The sequence below is a fragment of the Megalops cyprinoides genome, chromosome 24 (genome assembly GCF_013368585.1).
Source record: "Megalops cyprinoides isolate fMegCyp1 chromosome 24, fMegCyp1.pri, whole genome shotgun sequence".
In the NCBI taxonomy this organism is placed as follows: domain Eukaryota; kingdom Metazoa; phylum Chordata; class Actinopteri; order Elopiformes; family Megalopidae; genus Megalops; species Megalops cyprinoides.
In genome coordinates, this window is record NC_050606.1 from 18,913,430 (window position 1) to 18,930,783 (window position 17,354).

At 42.4% G+C, this 17,354-nt stretch overlaps 1 protein-coding gene across 1 annotated transcript; it reads right to left on the bottom strand.

The window, feature by feature from the left end:
- Positions 1–242: 242 nt before the first annotated feature.
- On the bottom strand, positions 243–6,121 carry LOC118771584 (zinc finger C2HC domain-containing protein 1A-like). Its single transcript, XM_036519591.1, has 8 exons — positions 6,041–6,121; positions 5,586–5,702; positions 4,563–4,707; positions 3,036–3,169; positions 1,973–2,039; positions 1,740–1,827; positions 1,141–1,245; positions 243–462 (listed from the first exon to the last, which is right to left on the bottom strand). Exons 1-8 carry the CDS (start codon positions 6,119–6,121, stop codon positions 243–245), a joined length of 957 nt encoding a protein of 318 aa, XP_036375484.1.
- Between the last annotated feature and the right edge of the window lie 11,233 nt (positions 6,122–17,354).

Sequence of the window (17,354 nt, forward strand, 5' to 3'; positions counted from 1 at the left end):
AATTAAAATTCATTCCATTTTTCCATCAGCAGGAAGATAATACTACTAAACCAAAGGCTGCTGCTGCCATGAACAGCAACAAGCAATTAATAAAGGCACTGTTATGAGCGTGCATTCAAAAAACTGCATTAATACGAAACTTGAGCGGAGGTGACAGTGCAATGGGGAGTCCCTGGGGGTGTGGGACGGTGCAGGTGTTTCGGCCTGTCGGCGTCCTCTCACACCCCCGCCCACACCCCCGGTCACAGCTCCAGCCTCCTCATCCCGCACTCGCAGCAGAATTTCGAGCGCTCCAGGGGGTACCGGCTGCCGCAGTCCGGGCAGAACTTGGGCACCCGGCCCTGGGGCTGCTCCGCCTCACACCCGCGCTGGTCGTCGCTGCCGAGAGAGGGAGCGCGGTCAGCCGCCTGTTTGGCTACTTGAACCACGGCCTCCGTCCAGCACGGCTTGTGACACGTGCAGCTTTACACATCATGAATTCAGCAGCCCACTTAAACAGCGACATACTTATTTTGGTAACTGAAGGGGAAGCGCCTTGGTCAAGGATCCTACAGCAGTTTCTCATGCACTCGTGATTTGAACCCGTGACCGGCTGGTCTGAAGTCTGCCCTTGTACTGTCTAAACATATATCCCCTCTCCTGCATTATTTTTATTACTATTATTATTATTATTATTATTACTACTGTTATTATCACCTTTTAAGGGGGGAGAATAGGGGAAGTGTTTTAATGTCTCTAATGCTGACATTCCACACAAGGCCATTATTTCAGAATTTTTGCATTTTTAAAAGGCAGCTAAGGTTGTTCTATGAGCAATACTATCAGTTATAATATGACTGAGTCGAAAAAAATGCCACATCTGGTGGATCTACATGAACACAAACACTCAGAAAACACTTTTCCCCTCTGATTCCTTTTCAAAGGCTAATTGCTGGCTTTTCTCCAGAAAACTTCACTGAGGTTAACTTAAGCAATTTACAATGAGCCACTTTAAAGGATGTATTATAATGATATGTGTGTAAGGTAAAGTAAGCGGTTTTTCAGGGAACAGCCATGTAAGATGGATGAGCATTTCCTTCATTCACGACAGAGCTACAGGTCCATTCTGTGGAAAGGAAGCGCGGAGCCCTGTCTGAATACCTGGGGGTGTTGCTGTCCGTGGTGTAGGTCTTCCTCCGGATGATGCCACCCCCGTGCGGTGCGCTCTTAGCAGATCCTGGAGAATTTGGGCACTTGTCCTCCGCACTTAAAACCCCAGAGGCCAGATAAAAGAAAGAATGGAAAATGAAACCTCAGACTGTATATATGAATACATATATTACATTACGATACTGGCATTTTAGCGGACGCTCTTGTCCAGAGCATCTTACATCAATTTTCACAATTTTATCCATTTATACAGCTGGATATTTCCTCAGGGAATTGTGGGTTAAGTACCTTGCCAAAGGGTACAGCAGCAGTGTCCCAGCGGGGAAGTGAACTGACAGCCTTTCAGTTACGAGTCATGCTCCTTAACCACTACGCTACACTGCCACCCCGTGTGTGTGTGTGTGTGTGTGTGTGTGTGTGTGTGTGTGCGCGTATATGTGTGCGCGCGTGTATGTGTGCGTGTAGTTGTAGAGACTTAGAAACTTCGCGTTATTCCTCCATTTCTCCCATTGTCTAAAGGGAAATTCTGCGCTGCCAGCCGTTTTCTGATGATACTTGCATCATCTACACCCCTTCGCGGAGAGGCTCACCCAGGCGGCGGGCTACTCAGGGCCCTGGGATCAGCGCAAGATGGAGAGTAACTGGATCCAGCAGAGGGCGCCCTCCTCGATGGCGTAGCTGTTTGGAAACAGGCGGGGCGGTAGCAGTGAAAGGGCAGGAGGAGATGTTTCAACAAACCGGCCGTGCGACCTGTCCTTATGAGCTTCCTCCACTAACGCCCATGCGGTTCATGGAGACTCAGGCCTCCTGCAGCTGCTCTTACCTCCAGCGCTCTGTGCAGGGGAGGACGCTGCCGAGGAGCTCCCTTTCCTCAGAGGGGGCGGCTTGTACTACAATGACACAGCAGACATAAGCAACGCAGCACTTCATTCTCCTTTCATTCAATGTATCTGTTATTAAACACACAAAACCCCACTGAGACCGACATCTCTTTTCCAAGGGGGGCGTGACAGGTAGACACAGTTACAATGACAATATCACTGTGCCAGGACACACAAACAAGCCATGAGACAAGTTGCAGCTACACTATATGGACAAAAGTATTCGGACGCCTGAGCATTACATTGTAATGACATTGTATTCAAGTACATATACTTTAATATGGAGCTGGTCCCCCTTTTGCAGCTATAACAGCTTCCACTCTTCTTGGAAGGCTTTCCACAAGATTTTGGAGAGTTTCTGTGGGAATTTGTGCCCATTCATTCTGTAGAGCATTTATGAGGTCAGGCGCTGATGTTGGATGAGAAGGCCTGGCTCGCAATCTCCGTTCCAGTTCATCCCAAAGGTGCTCGATGGGGTTGAGGTCAGGGCTCTGTGCGGGCCAGTCAAGTTCTTCCACACCAAATTCATCAAACCATGTCTTTATAGTCCTTGCTTTGTGCACTGGGGCACAGTCATGTTGGAATAGAAAAGGGCCTTCCCCAAACTGTTGCACACAAAGTTGGAAGCATAGCATTGTCCAAAATGTCTTGGTATGCTGAAGCATTAAGATTGCCCTTCACTGGAGATAAGGGGCCTAGCCCAAACCCTGAAAAACGGATGTGGCCAAATACTTTTGTCCATATAGTGTATATATACAATGTGGAAACATGATTAAAAACAGGACATTCAGAACATGACAGAAATAACAAAAGGCTTTAACGTGGCGCAAAAACACAGAGCGCATGGCTATTTTCCAATCGTTTTTACTGTCAGACCTGTTTGCTGCACAACTAATTATTAGATCATTACCTATTTGGTTGTCAGACATCATACCCTGGTCCACTTATGGGATTTTGAACCTACAGCCCTCTGGTTACAAGTCCAGTTCCAATACCCTAAAGTACCTGTGGTCTTGCTGGGGGCCTCCCTCTGTTCCCCTTGATGGAGAGGCGTGCCGCCTGCTCCTTGCAGAAGTTGATGTGCCTCTCTGCAGCAGTCTCATTAAACCTCCTCTGACAGTACGGACACTGGATATAATCTGGAATAACACAGTGCTCATAAAGGCATTTCACATTTATCTATAGCAGTTTCTGTTACTCCTCATACTTTATATAGACAGTCAAAGGCCTGACAAACTGCCTCTATTTAACATCATGCTGTAATAAAATTTTAACATTATTGTTGGGGGTTTTTTTTTTTGCAAACACCTTTTTCCGGGGCAACGTACATAGAAATGATCCCTTCCTGCAACCGGATTTTAAAGAAAAACATCAGGATAAGTAGTTCACCCACAAATATAGAAGCAAGGCCCTATCTGAGCAACAAATCTGCTGGTGTAGTCCTCAGTCCAAATGCCAGGCCATAGCATCGCATGTGTGTTTGTAAGCGGATGTGTTATTGTATGTAACATGGAGATCTAACATGGTGGAGTTAGTCACAGTTATCATTATCAGTAATTATTATCATTATTACATCAGTAATTGTGAAAAAGTCACTTATTTGATCAAGAACCCTAGGAGAAGTGCACAGCTGGAAGTGCCAGACATGTGCCATGTTGATGTAGTCTGTTCTCGTCGTGTGTCAGGACACCTTTGTGTGGAAAGGGTTGTGCCGCTAATGTCTGGCCTTACTTACTACTTGCTTATACTTAACGCAAGGTGTCTGATAGACTGTCACCTCTAGTCGTGTCCATGCAAAGGTGTGGTTAGGCAGAAAAGGGCATTTTCTCATATAATTGTGAGTTTTGTCACCTTATCACAGGGAAGCAAAGCCTTGAGGCTCAACAATGAATATCTAATTTATGACTTAGCAGGCTTAACAGAAATAGGCCAACTCCTTCAAGACTGAGAAGTATCCCATACTAATCATCTGTCTCCTGATTAATTTATATATGCCTAGTACCTCCAACCAAAAAGCTTCCCTGGGGTTTTTACCTCCTGACAGAAGCATTCCTTAGAGTCTTTTGAACATGCGCCTTTACAATTTCATTAACTTTGTAAATAAAAGCTAGAGCACAATGTTCCTTTAAATCAGCACTCTTAAAATTACATGCCTGTTTAAGAAGACAAACACAAGACACTCTCAAGCAAGTATACATAAGGTGAATAAATACATAAACACACTGATAAACAAATAAGTGCGTACATATTTATGTATGTAGAGAGTAAATACATACAGACACGTTGACATAGCGTTCAGAGAGTATATCTGAGAAAGACAACAACAGCAGTTTAAGATAGATTTAAGATAAATGAGTGGATAAATCTGAGTTTCTGCCATTATAAGTTTATAAATGAAGCCCTGGCCTTTAGGTGGTTTGGGAGAGCATTATCTGGGTCATAGGAAGCCCTAGGCCTCTGGACGGTTTGGGAGAGGGTTACACGTGGGTTGTAGGAGGCCCTGGCCCTCTAAGCATTTTGGAAGAGCGTTACCTGGATCGTAGGAAGGAGGCGGGGGTGGGGGTAGGGGTCCTCCGGATTTAATCGCTCGGCCCAGCCCCTTGGCGGCCCGGATGGTGTTGATGAACTCCTCATGCTTCCTGCGCCAGTTTGAACGCTTCTTAGGGGGCTCCGGTTGCTGGAACACGTCAATCAGAACACACGTGGAGAGCAAAAGTGTTCAACAAGAAACTGACACACTGAGCACATACGATCCCATGAACCAGTCAAATAGTGAGTGCTGTGGGGACATGGCTCAAAGGGAAATAAAAAAGAGATCAAAATCAACATATCTAAAAAAATTAAACAGAGTGGTGGCTAAATTATGATTTAGCAGTATAATGTCTGAAATGTCAGTTAAGTGTACATGGTAAATATATGACAAACTATGTGAGAAAAAATGTGCAATATACAGTAATATGAAGCGTGGAGTCATTCTGGCTTGATGCAAATGTTTTTCAGCCATCTTCTAGGGTTAATCAACCTTGGTCACAGTCAAGCACTTCCACGAGTTGTTTTATTTGACTGACCTTAGCTTCTGTCCTCAGTTCTTTATCTCTTCTTTTGCTTTCTCCCCATGATGCAGCCCTGTTTTGGAACTGCCAGGTGGATATCGTATGCTCATCTCACTATGACAAGCACTATACCCAAGCAGGAGTGCTGAGTCACAGCGAAAACAATGCTCTGACACACTCACCTTGAACATCAACTCACACTGCAAGTCACTCAGTGTGTCAACTGAAGGATGGGCACAGCTTCACTAGCATCATCCAATCAACCTGCAGGCACCTGATGAGTCACAGGGTGCCCGGAGGTGGCGAAACGAGCTGACTTGATGAAGTGGCTAGGATTGAACCCAGGCTGTAGAGCTCAGCGTTTACTCAGAGCAAGTTCTTTAACTACTGAACTGCTTGGGAGCCACAACCCTCAGCTCTAAGAGGACTATTTAAAGCACCAAACCTGATAGGCTGCGTTCAAGCTGAGCAGCCCTGGCATTCATGGACAGCATTCCCTTACCTTTGCTTTCAAATATTTTGCCAAGGACATATCCGTTCCATTTAACCTCTGCCGACTGGAGTCAAACACCTTCCTTTTTTTGGCTGTTGTTTTCTGGCAAATGGGCACATGCTTCTTCTACAAAGTGAACATTATCACTGTCATGACACAGATGATTTTAAAATTTTGAAAGGCACATTGGAGACATCGCCCCCTGGTGTTGGGAGAGTCATTCAAGGCAATGCAACATTATGTCTTATGGACAAGCCTTGATGTTGAACGCTTTTTATCAAAACAACTTTGAGATCCCAACAACCAACAACTAAGTGATACATATTCTCTTTATAGTCATTCTTCACATTAAACATTCCCACAATATTTTATTTATGTATTGCTATGAAATAACGGTTGCACCTTTAAACAGGCATAGGACACTGTGGTTACACAAAATGACAGTGAAAAATGAACATACTTACAAGTACTTCAGGGAAAAAAGTTCTCCCACATATTTTGCATGGACTCAGTTCTTCACCGGCAGTCGGGGACTCTTGAACCATTGACCACAAGAAACAAACCCACATTTAACTGTCCAACACACTGAATGACTTCTCTATATCCTTATACTGTAACCATTCTATATAACTCACTATATTTAAAATCAGCAACTTTACTGAATACATTTTGTTCTAATTTAGATTCCCCCTCTCTGAAAAAAGGAGATATTTTAAAGGGCAAGTAAGCTCATTTTGTGTTCAATTAGGGGCCACTAAATAATACAGTGCCCTCCATATTTCAGTTCAGAAACAAACGTACAAACATGACATGATAAAAAATGTACATGGATACTGCACACGTATGGGTGTTTTGTTCTACAGAAAAATGTAAGAATGTCATCAATGTTAATGGCGCTGCACCAATCAAATCCATACAGTTCACAAACAAATAATTTTATTTCAGAAAACACAAATCATATGTATTCACACATTTCGGTAATCCTTTAAATACAATCTACAAAAACATCTAACCCGACATTCACTTTTTGGTGGTAGCTGCTGGTATAGTGAGCACAAATGTTTTCTGTTTCCCTGAGGTATAAAATGAAGTACTGTAACATTTAGAAGAGATTAATCAGTAGCACACATCATCACGATTAAGGTCAGACAGCTCTCTGAAGACTGTGGCAGTTGCTCAGTGGCCTCTATAAGCTGGGAAACAGACGTTAAAGTATTTACTAACACTGTCCACCTAACACTGTCCGCAACAGGGTACATTACTAAGAAATGTAAGGTTACTGGTACAATGGCAACACTGCCAGGAAGACGATGCCAGTGTGGCTTAACCCCACAAGCAGTCATACAAGTGGCGTGGGAGGCAACTGTAAATCTAAAGGCAACATTTTGAAATATCCCAAACAAACTGACATCTTTTAGAATATAAAGTGGTAAAAGTTACCATTCACCATGGCCTACATAAACGAGGCATTCATGGCCATGCTGTGAGCAAGAGGCCTCTTCTGAGGTCAGACCACAAAACAGGCAGCAAAAACTGCCAAGGTAGATCTGAACAACATTTTGAAGCATGTCCTACAGTCAGATTAAACAAATCAAGCTTTTTGGACATGCTCATCACCTTTACCACTGTGAAATATGTTGGGAGGTCTGTTATATCTCGGTGTTGTTTCACATTTAACATTTGTGGTTGGAACTCAAGAAAGCAGTTCACAACTGAAATCCAACAGATCTGAAGGATATAGGGAAACCCTGCCTGGGGAAATGGACAAAAATTCCCCCTTCACAAGTGCCAGGACCTCATAACACACTAGACTGCAGAAATCCATCCAACAAATGATATAAAAACTGTAACTACAGGTGTGCAAATGAATATGGCATTTTTGATTTATGACATGTATGATATTATTTTCTGTGATAAAATTCATCATTTGTTTACAATTTTACTTTGTGTTAAGAAATGCTTTAAAGATTAAAGTACAACTTGTTCAGTAGGGGAAAAAAGCTTTCCAATACTTTGGTTGTTTTTGTTTCCTATTGAATTTCGGGTTTTAGCCAGCTAGCTCAAAGCTGAGGAGCTAACAGCTAGTTAGACTCAGAGCTTAGTGATACAGTAGCCAAGAAAAACACTGTCCGTCTTTGCGTAGGCTAACTCACTCGGTAGTGAGCTACCTAACGTTGACATACTTTTGCTCTTGCTACTAGCAAGTGACCTCCTTGAAGGACAGCTAATTAGCTACAAACATAAATGCACAGCTTCCAAACTAACGTTAGATTAACTTTTCAATGCTTGCCTGCAAGAAACCCAGCGATTCAGGCTAATACACATGGCAAGCTTGCTAGCTAACGCTAACCTTAGCTAACCAGCATGACTTGATATCAGTATTGGAGCTTTGAGCTGACTGACACTAAAGAGGGCGCCTTCTCCAGAAAATGAGACTATAGGCAGCTAGCAAATGTTAGCTTGCTATCTAACTACAACACGCTAGCATGCTTGCTAACTTTGCTGGCACTCGTCTAGACTCTAGATCACTAACGTTACATGCACACTGCCGCAACAAACCAGTTTATCTTGTATAACGTCACCTACCTACAATACTTTGGAACTCGACAAAAAGATTAATTCACTTTTAAAATCAATAAACTACCTAAACTTATAACAATATCAGTAGTTGACCAACACGCACTGTTTACAAAGGCGGCAAATTATTTTGTAACGGTTAGGAAAATCGACCTCAGCTTCACTCACCAATGCCCTCCATCTTAACAAGCTAGCAAACCAGCTTTTTCTTTTGTTGCTTTGACAACTGCACTTGTATTGGAAACCACTATATCTGCCTACATACGATTTACAGTTTTATCGGTTATGCCTTTATTATTGCCCCTAATTATGCCGTCAGCTTGTCACCACGCATGCGCGCGTCTGGCCTCAAACGTAAACACCCACAAGGACTGAGCAGGCGCTGCTGAACGGTTTCAGCATCCACTGGGCTACATTTGCGCCCTCTATTGACAAAGCGTTATTACTGCCCAAACAGTGAATGGCAATAGCATATAGCCTACTGTATATTCCCTGTATGGTCCCAGCCATAAATAAATAGCCTAAATAGGAGTACATGGCAGGGTAGCTTTTGCACTAAAATATGATATGTTAAAATCTAAAATAGCCTACAAATTTATTTTACTGTACCTGTTAAAACACAAAGGGTGTTGCAACATCGCATTCCATTAAACCATTATAATTTCATTTAAAACCCCCCACATCCTGTGCCAAAAATAGCCAAATAAATCAGACCTTTGCCAGTCTAGGGTATTGGAACAGCTGTGCCATTGCATTTTACCTAGTTATTGCCTTTCCCTTATGTTTGCTAGGCGTACTATTAACAAAATCCTGTAAATTGCATCACAACCAACGCGTGGCAATGGTTTCTCTGGGTTATTGGAATTAGAATATCTACGTTTTTTTGAATTAGCGAAAGAGGAGATAAAATAAAACACGCTATGGAATGCCAGGTCATGGCAAATGTCCTGACGACCCATTTACTGCCAGAAATAAACAGAGGAGACGTGCCGTGAAAGGCAACGTTAAGCACGCGGCAATATTATTTTGTTTAACATCATATTGATCATACAGTCTCGATTTAAAGCTTCAAACGAGTATTGCATTTAAAGACAATTCGCATTTGCAGTTTGCAGACGGCTGAGAATTATACGTTTAGTATTTTACAAACAAAATGTAGAACATGACAATAAATGGGAAAACGACTGCACACTATAGTTCCCAAAGTAAGTGATGTTGTTGTAAGAATGAAGTAGCCTAAAAACTGATCAACTGGCAGAGGCGGTAGGTCTACGTCTGCAAGTAGGCTACTTAACATGGAAGAAACCATTATGCTAGGAACCCCTCCGTATTCTACCGTAGGGGAAATAAATAAATATATGAAACAACAGGAATACCACATGACATCATTACCATAGCCGAAATGGCAGATGCTGCGAGCGCTGTCATGATGCTATTCTTTAAAGGCCACAGTATCTGTACGTGTTTTGTTGTAAATTCACTTTAGATGTTGCAAGTAGAGGGCATTAGTCATAACACCAGAGGTAAGTAAAGCACGAATTGCTCCTAATCTGGCGAAAAAAATGTTTGGACAGGCTTAGGTGTGTGTTGAAAATCATAGCAGGCTAATATAGCAGCACCTATTCGCGTGGCTCAAACATGAAATAACGATTAGCGATTCTGTTCCGCGAATATTTACTGGCATGTGAATATTTTAAAATGCATGGCAAATGTATCTTAAATGTATGGTAGGTCTCAACGACTAGGTGTAATGGCCAATATTTATGCCAAAAATATAGCTGTAATTTTCAGAACAATCATCGTTCTGAAAGAGAGTCTCCTTTATATATCACACGTTTGAATGGAATGGCTATAAAAGAAAATACTTTCCGCTCATATAATGTCGGGCAGGGTATAGTGCATGTTTGAAAGGTTTAAATTAATGTCGACAGGCATTGTTTCTTTGAAGCGGCTTGTTGATGCTGCTGGGGTAAGGGTACCGTTCTGGAACAAAGCGCTCGGGCTCTCTGCAGCTGGGCCAGAGGAGAGTAACCTAATATGTGTATGACGTGTATTCAGCAAAAGCAGCCTACGTTTGGTCTGTTTTAGCGTAGCCTACGTATTTCTACGAATCTCACAAAAGCAGGCCCTAAGAAACTGAATCGATATCTTGCCAGCTTTTAAGATTCCACTCCAGGTACGAACGCATCAATCAAGGCTTATACCCCGCCACTAAAAAGATTTCGATATAAAGAAAGTAGCCTACTGTGTGGTGAAATGGATAGCCTACTAGCGCGTAAAATTATCAACCAGAAACAACATGGTTTTTAATTTAATGGATGATAACCTGATTATTAGAAAACCCACGCAGACGAGCTAACGATATATACCAGCGACTAGAGTAATGCCGCAGTGCTGTGCCGGTTTCTGTTTGGCTTGATTCCTGCTTGTACCCGGGGTGACTTGCGCTTAGCGAGTAGTGGGCGTGTCAGCTGGTAGATGGGAGGATACAGGTTGCAATGTGGAGTGAGACACTACTGTTGTCAGTTGGTGGTTTTAGTAGAACCATGTAAACAGATACTGTGTTAACAAAGACAAAGCTGTATGCATGTACTGTTTGTACAACATCATTATGCTGCTTTGTGTGTGTGTGTGTGCGCGCGCGCGTTCATGTGCATATGTGTGTACATATGTTGGTCTATTATGACAAGTTAGTAGTATGTCATTACATATTACAGTGTTCTAGCTGAAACTGTATTTGCAAGATTGATTGTTTTGAAGAAACACTTGATTCATTTCTGAGGGCTGTACTTGAATCTTGTGAAATGTGGTTTATATATGATTGTTTTGTTAATAACGTAACATGTCATAACATTTATTTGCCAAAGTGCATTTAAGGTGGCTGATGGTTGACACATTGTACTGTCCGCTCCCAGTGCCAAAGTTGTATTCTTTGTTCCAGTGTGTGGCCCATAAGAATGTTGGTCCATTATTAAAGCCTATAATCACAAACGCTCCGTTGAAGCCAGATCATAATAGTCAGAAAGAGAACACCCTGAAGGAAAGGACAAGTGGACATCTCAGTAAAAAAAATCCATTCAAATAAAGTGCCTGTGTGGCCTCTGATGTTGTATGTTTAGCTTGTCTTGAGGCAGACATGCCTCAATCAATTCATTAAAAGCAGAGAATAATCCACCCATTTGTCACTACTTACTCTAGCTCCTGGTCCAGACCATTGCAGTGTCCCACTTGGCCTGTGCTATTGTTATTCTTGTTGCTCCTTTGATATGCCGTTAATGTATCTGACCTCAGTTGCCTTGTAACAAGGCAGTCTTGTGTCTGGAGAAGACCATTTGCCGACGCTGAGTTTGATCAAGGATCGAATGTGTGTGAGTTTAGGAAGAAACTTTACTTAGGAGTTTTGTTTTATTCTTCCGAAGGGCTGCGAATAGCGTGCCGTAGCTCAGCAACAGAGGATTTGCTCCAGAGCATATTTTCACTCGTCGACAGTGACAGTCAACTGTCACTTTCTTCCAGGCAAACAAGCGCCTTGGCTGCCGCACTCGTGGGCGGGCCACGTTATGTAAGAGGCGCAAGCTCAGCGTGGGTACACGAGTTTGGCGCCCACGCCAGGAGCGGCCGCCAGCAGGTCCGCCCGGGGCCCGGGCCCGGTCCAGCCCCTGCGGCGTTTGGTTTTGGGACATGTTGCTTTTTTTCATCGGACTCAGCGCCCTGTCCACTATGATTGGTCTCACTGACACAGCTCGGCCAATCGGGTGCAAGCGCGTGTCACACGTAAGGAGAAAGGCAACCATTTTGTTTTTGACCTGAACACTGTGAAGCTGTAGGGTTTCGTGCTTTTGTACGTACGCCATGAGTGCGTTGGAGCTCTGGAGTGTGAGGGAGAATGTGACAGTCCTCAACAGTCGGTGACGTCACCCACAAGAGCGATAACTAGAGCGGGTCATATTTTGGTGTACTGCTGGGATGCTGAAAGTGCCATTCAAAACTTTTGGCAGATCTACCTCCCTAACATAGGAAAATGCTACTCATATGTTATAAGCCATATGTTATACTGCCTCTCCTGACTGTTCGTGTGTTGTGTTTTCTGTCATCTGAGCATCTCTTGTGTAGAACTTCTTTTTCTTTTTTTTCATTGTTGGTGCAGCTGTCAGTACTGCTTTGAAAGCACATATCTGTCATGGAGTGATGGGATGATCTCATCTCCTCATCACCAGGAGGTCTGGCTTTTCTTCTCATTCATCCTGGTAGCATTCTGTGCATACAGTGTGCTTTTAATGCAGGGAAGTGTTTCCATAATACTGTCAGCCACCTCCAGGGTCCTCAGCCTCCATGTTAAAACATCTGTTTGGCAGGCCCAGCCCTTTAAGTATATCTTTTGAATATTGCAATGCATTCCTAGTATAAAATATCCAGAGTATGTTTCTAACTAAGAGAGCAGAATGAATTCTGATGCCACTTTGACAGAACAAGGCGAATTGATTTGATAACTAGCCTTAACATATTCGATACATATTCGATTCTACTCTTAATAATGAATTTTTGGTAGGAAGTGTAATATTAAGAAGAAAACCCCATTTCTCATGTTTAAATTGTTTTTCTAAACAGTATGACATTTGTGTTATGGGTACCATTTCCATTACAGTCCAAAGCTCTCTTGAAATGTCTGGAACTCTGGTTCATATGTTATAGTTTAACTGTAATAAGAATGACATCATTTGCACATAAAATGTACCAGAAGTCATAGCCTGTAACTTCTGCTTTTATGTGACATATACAATAAGGCAGGGAATGGGAGATGTGTGACTTGAGTTATAGTTTGATTTAAAATAGAAGTACAAGATTAATTATAGAGTGGAAGGGGAAGAGGGACTCATGCAAAATATATCAGTGTGTTACTTCACACTTCAGTTGCTAACACTTGCAATAAAGAAAACAGACCCTTTCAGCTCATTGCTAAAATGGAATTCTCATGGTCATAGAAGGCATGTCATAATTCCACTTTCACGTCTTCGAGCTGTACAGGGCAACAGATATTTACAAGAAGTATTTGTGGTATGAAACAGTTTGTCATTAAAGACGCTGTCCCATTTAATGAAGGATATTTTAAGGCTCCTTAAATAATGAACAAGAAATGTGACATCTGTATCCAAGTGTCTACAGCTGCCTTGCGTTGTTATTAATGATGGACTCTCTTTATGAAATAAACACAAAAAACTATAATATGCCATTATCACCAGTTTCTATAAGAAGCGAACAGTTTTTCTAAAACTGCTCCAGTGTTGAGAAGCTGTTTAGTGTTTCCACCTGCTGGTCAATTAGGGAAGTACACGTTTATATTTTAATGCAGGACCGGGAGGTACCTGCTATGTGAGTAACTGTTGATAAAACTGTTGATCTGGAAGGATCAAACTGTTAACTTCTATATTCATGCTGTGTGTTGCTGGCTTGCTCCCTCAGACATTGCTATGTTGAAATGTATTAGCGATGACTGATGTGGAGTCGACGTATGCGGACTTCATTGCCTCTGGACGGACCGGACGAAGGAACGCACTGCACGATATCCTGGAGAGCCCAAGCGACATGGAGGGGAGGGACCTGTCCCTGAGCTTATCCCAGCTTAACATATGCAAAACTGGTGAGGGCCACATGACTGAACCAGGACTCTGCTAGTCAATGCCTTTAGGCACAGGGAAGGCTTTGGGTAAAAACTGAAGACAGATAATTATGCTGTGTTTGCCTTTTAAAATTCCTTACTCGAAGCTCAGTGATGTTAATCCTTCACGTTGTCAGTGTTAATATCATGAAGTGGTTTTGTGGGATTTTGGGACCCATTCGTCTTAGCTGAGGATACGTTTTAAAAGTATCTATTTTAATTACTGATTTGTTAACAAAATGTTTTGGCTGTCATCCCAGAAGGGCTCAAATTTAATGTTTCAGCAAATAACCGATGTTGGAGGAGGCACAGAAAAAGAGTCTTGTCTGGCCTGACCTTTAATCAGTTTAATCTTTCTCATTTAATATTTGAGGTAGAGGTTGTATCCTGATCAGTTTTTTTGTGGACAGAATTCACCCTCTTCCAGTCTCATTAATTACACTGCTGGTGCTGTACACATCACTGTCAAATTACTCAGGAGGAACAGTGCACAAATTCTTATCACCACCAGGGGTCACCACACTGAAAGGATGTTAAATACAATTGTCAGACTAGGCCTGCTACCCATGTCATGAGAACGCTTTAGGGCCATCATTTCCCCAGTGCCAGACAGGACTTGGATTCTACATTGTCTGTCTTTGGTATAATAATAATGAATATTGCATTATATTTCAGTATAGTACTATATTTCATATGTCATTCTTTAGCATAATTTATTGAACTGGTCACACAGTGGCCTGTTTGACCAATAAGTATGATACTGTATTTTATTGGTCTGGTCTCTATAGTCATTAATGGAACTATGTTCATGTCACTGTGGACATCATGGCACTGCCTTTGATTGGTCAGTTCTCTGTCCCTCTTCCAATTTACCGCAGATGAAGGCGAAGACTCTGAGGACGGACAAGCCTCTTCCTCAGACCCACCCCCCGATTCAGAGGAGGGGGGCAAGCAGGAGGGGAGCCGTTAGCCAGCTAACCTGAGTCCAGGGGGGTCGCCTGACACACTGCTCTCCCCTGCCCTTCCCCACCCCTGCATTTCGAATGCCTCCGAGGTCCAAAGCTGCCAAGGGCAGGGAACTGAAACCCAACCATTTTGTGACCCCCCCGAGGGACAGACGCTCCTGCGGCCCCTCCCACAGGAAGGCTCGAGCCCTGGATGCACAGACTGTGTAGACTGCGCAGTCCACAGCAGTTGACTGCGTCTGCAGTTTGAAAAGTCAGCTGGAGGGTTGTGGCTTACTTCGTTCGTGGTAAGATGAGATCAAAGCGGCATTTCCTGACACCTCAATAGCTGACAGGAAGGGGACATTGATGATTCAGATCTTACAGGCCCCGTTGATTTGGGAGGGGGTGAATTCAGGCAGACCTCAAAGACTGTTAGCATTCTGAGAAGTGGCTCTGTCAGGGGACTGTACTTTTTGAGAGCTAGAGCAAACCTTTGGGTGAAAACTGTCCTTCTTTCCACACACTCCCTCTTCCACACTCAGTCCTCACACTGTCCCTTCTACACACACTGTCCCCTCTCCACACACTCTCCAAACACTGTCCCCTCTCCACATACTGTCCCCTCTCCACACACTGTCCCCTCTCCACACTTTGAGGTTCAGTGCTTGGACAGAAGGAGGACATTACTGTAGTTCTCATTGCTCTTTCGGTTTCTCTGGATGGTTTGTGCAACATCACTGTTGACGCCAGATGAATCAGACAGATCAACTGCCAGAACTTCCTTCCAAGAGACTTTCCCTGCTGTGCTGTAAAGCTCATCAAAACTGGCTTTACAAATCTGTGTGATGTGTATGTTACTGTATATTGACTGCCACCCTTTCATTTTTTTTCCAGAGGATCTTTGTTTGTACCAAGGGAATAGAAAAAAATCCCATTACGTGTTTTGTATCCTTTCTTTTAGTAGCTCTGTACTGTTATTTGTACCACACTGTTGTTAAAACTGCATTTGACCTGATCTCAGTCACCATCAGGAATATGTCACATTTAAGATTAAACAACGTGAGACTTTTCGGTGTTTTTATTTTTTTCTTTGTGCCAACACTTTCTGGATGAGCCTCCCTTTGTTTGTGACATTAGGAGAAATGTCTCAGAGCTAAGATGTATCCTTAATGTAGCCGTGTTTATACTGAGGGGGTTTATTGTTATAGAGTGGGCACTGAGTTGGTGTCGTTTGTCGTGTAAGTCAACAGTGGCCGGAGCTCTCCTGTCTCCGAACCTACCAACATATTGTCTGGGGCTAACGTGACGTAGCTTCTGTGTAAATTAAATGTCCTTCATAAGACTGTTGATGTTGTGTAACCTTCTCTGTTAAGTACTTCCTGTTACCAAGTCGACACATGAGAGACACCTAGTGGTGTGAAATGTTCATTACATTTGGTTTTACATTTGGTCCACAGCAATGTTCTACATTTGTGTGTCACCTGCACCTGATGACAAATGTTGGTTCGGTTAAAGCTCAGTTTAAGTGCTGAGGTGCGATGCAAGTGTAGCCCCGTGCGGCGCCTTGATCCCAAAAGAGCAATCCTGCATGCTGAGGAGTGACAATGACGTTTAAACTTGCTTCCAGTGTAAATACGGCCAGGCCATCGAATCATTGTCACAAACCCCGTGTGCAGATTGGCTCTGGTTAAAATCTGAGCCTCCGGTGCAGCTCACAGTGGCTCGTATAGCACCTTTTCAGTGAGAAACATGGCGTAGGATTCATCTTACCCAGAATACATTTGGACTATGCATGATGTCACGTTCACAAACATGTTCAACTGTACTGTTGGAGTAAGACTCGTCACGGATGTTAATAACCCTTGATTAAATATCCAATGACTAATTGCTACGATATTATGCAATATTTTTTCTATTTTGTGGTAAGGGCAAACTAGCATTATTGTGATTTTTATAAAATTTTGGGTGGATGGAAAATGAATTCCTTCAACTTCAATCTCTTCGAATCTCTCAAACCTACAGTTTATACTGTTATTTGATTCAGATATAGAAATGCATAAGTAATGATTTTTGGCTGAGACTGTATGATATTGCATTATGCATTTTTATTTTCATCCTCCAGGAATGGTGTACTGTGTATCATAGCTTTTAGAATTGTTATATGCCGATGTTTGATTAATTTATTTGCACATTTTACAATAATAAATAGTCAATTAATCTTGAGCTGTGAGGGGTGTTTTGTACATATGAAAACATGTGTGATTTTTTGAGTACATTTTTTGGAATATGGAATAAAGAAAATCAGTGTATTTCAGTGTTCAAAATTTGTGAACCATAGCAATCTAAGGTGGGGGGTTTTGAGAAGAATTAATAAAGGTTATATATATATATATATATATATATATATATATATATATATCAATGTATATATAAAGAATTTATCTTCAATGGCAATATATGAGACAAATATTTCTTACTGGTAAAAATTCAATATGAATAACATGTCTTCACTTCACAGGAAACAATTGTCATTGACTACATGCAGTCTGACGTGGTCTTACCAATTTTATTTGGTATAGTGCCCTACATAGTCATATA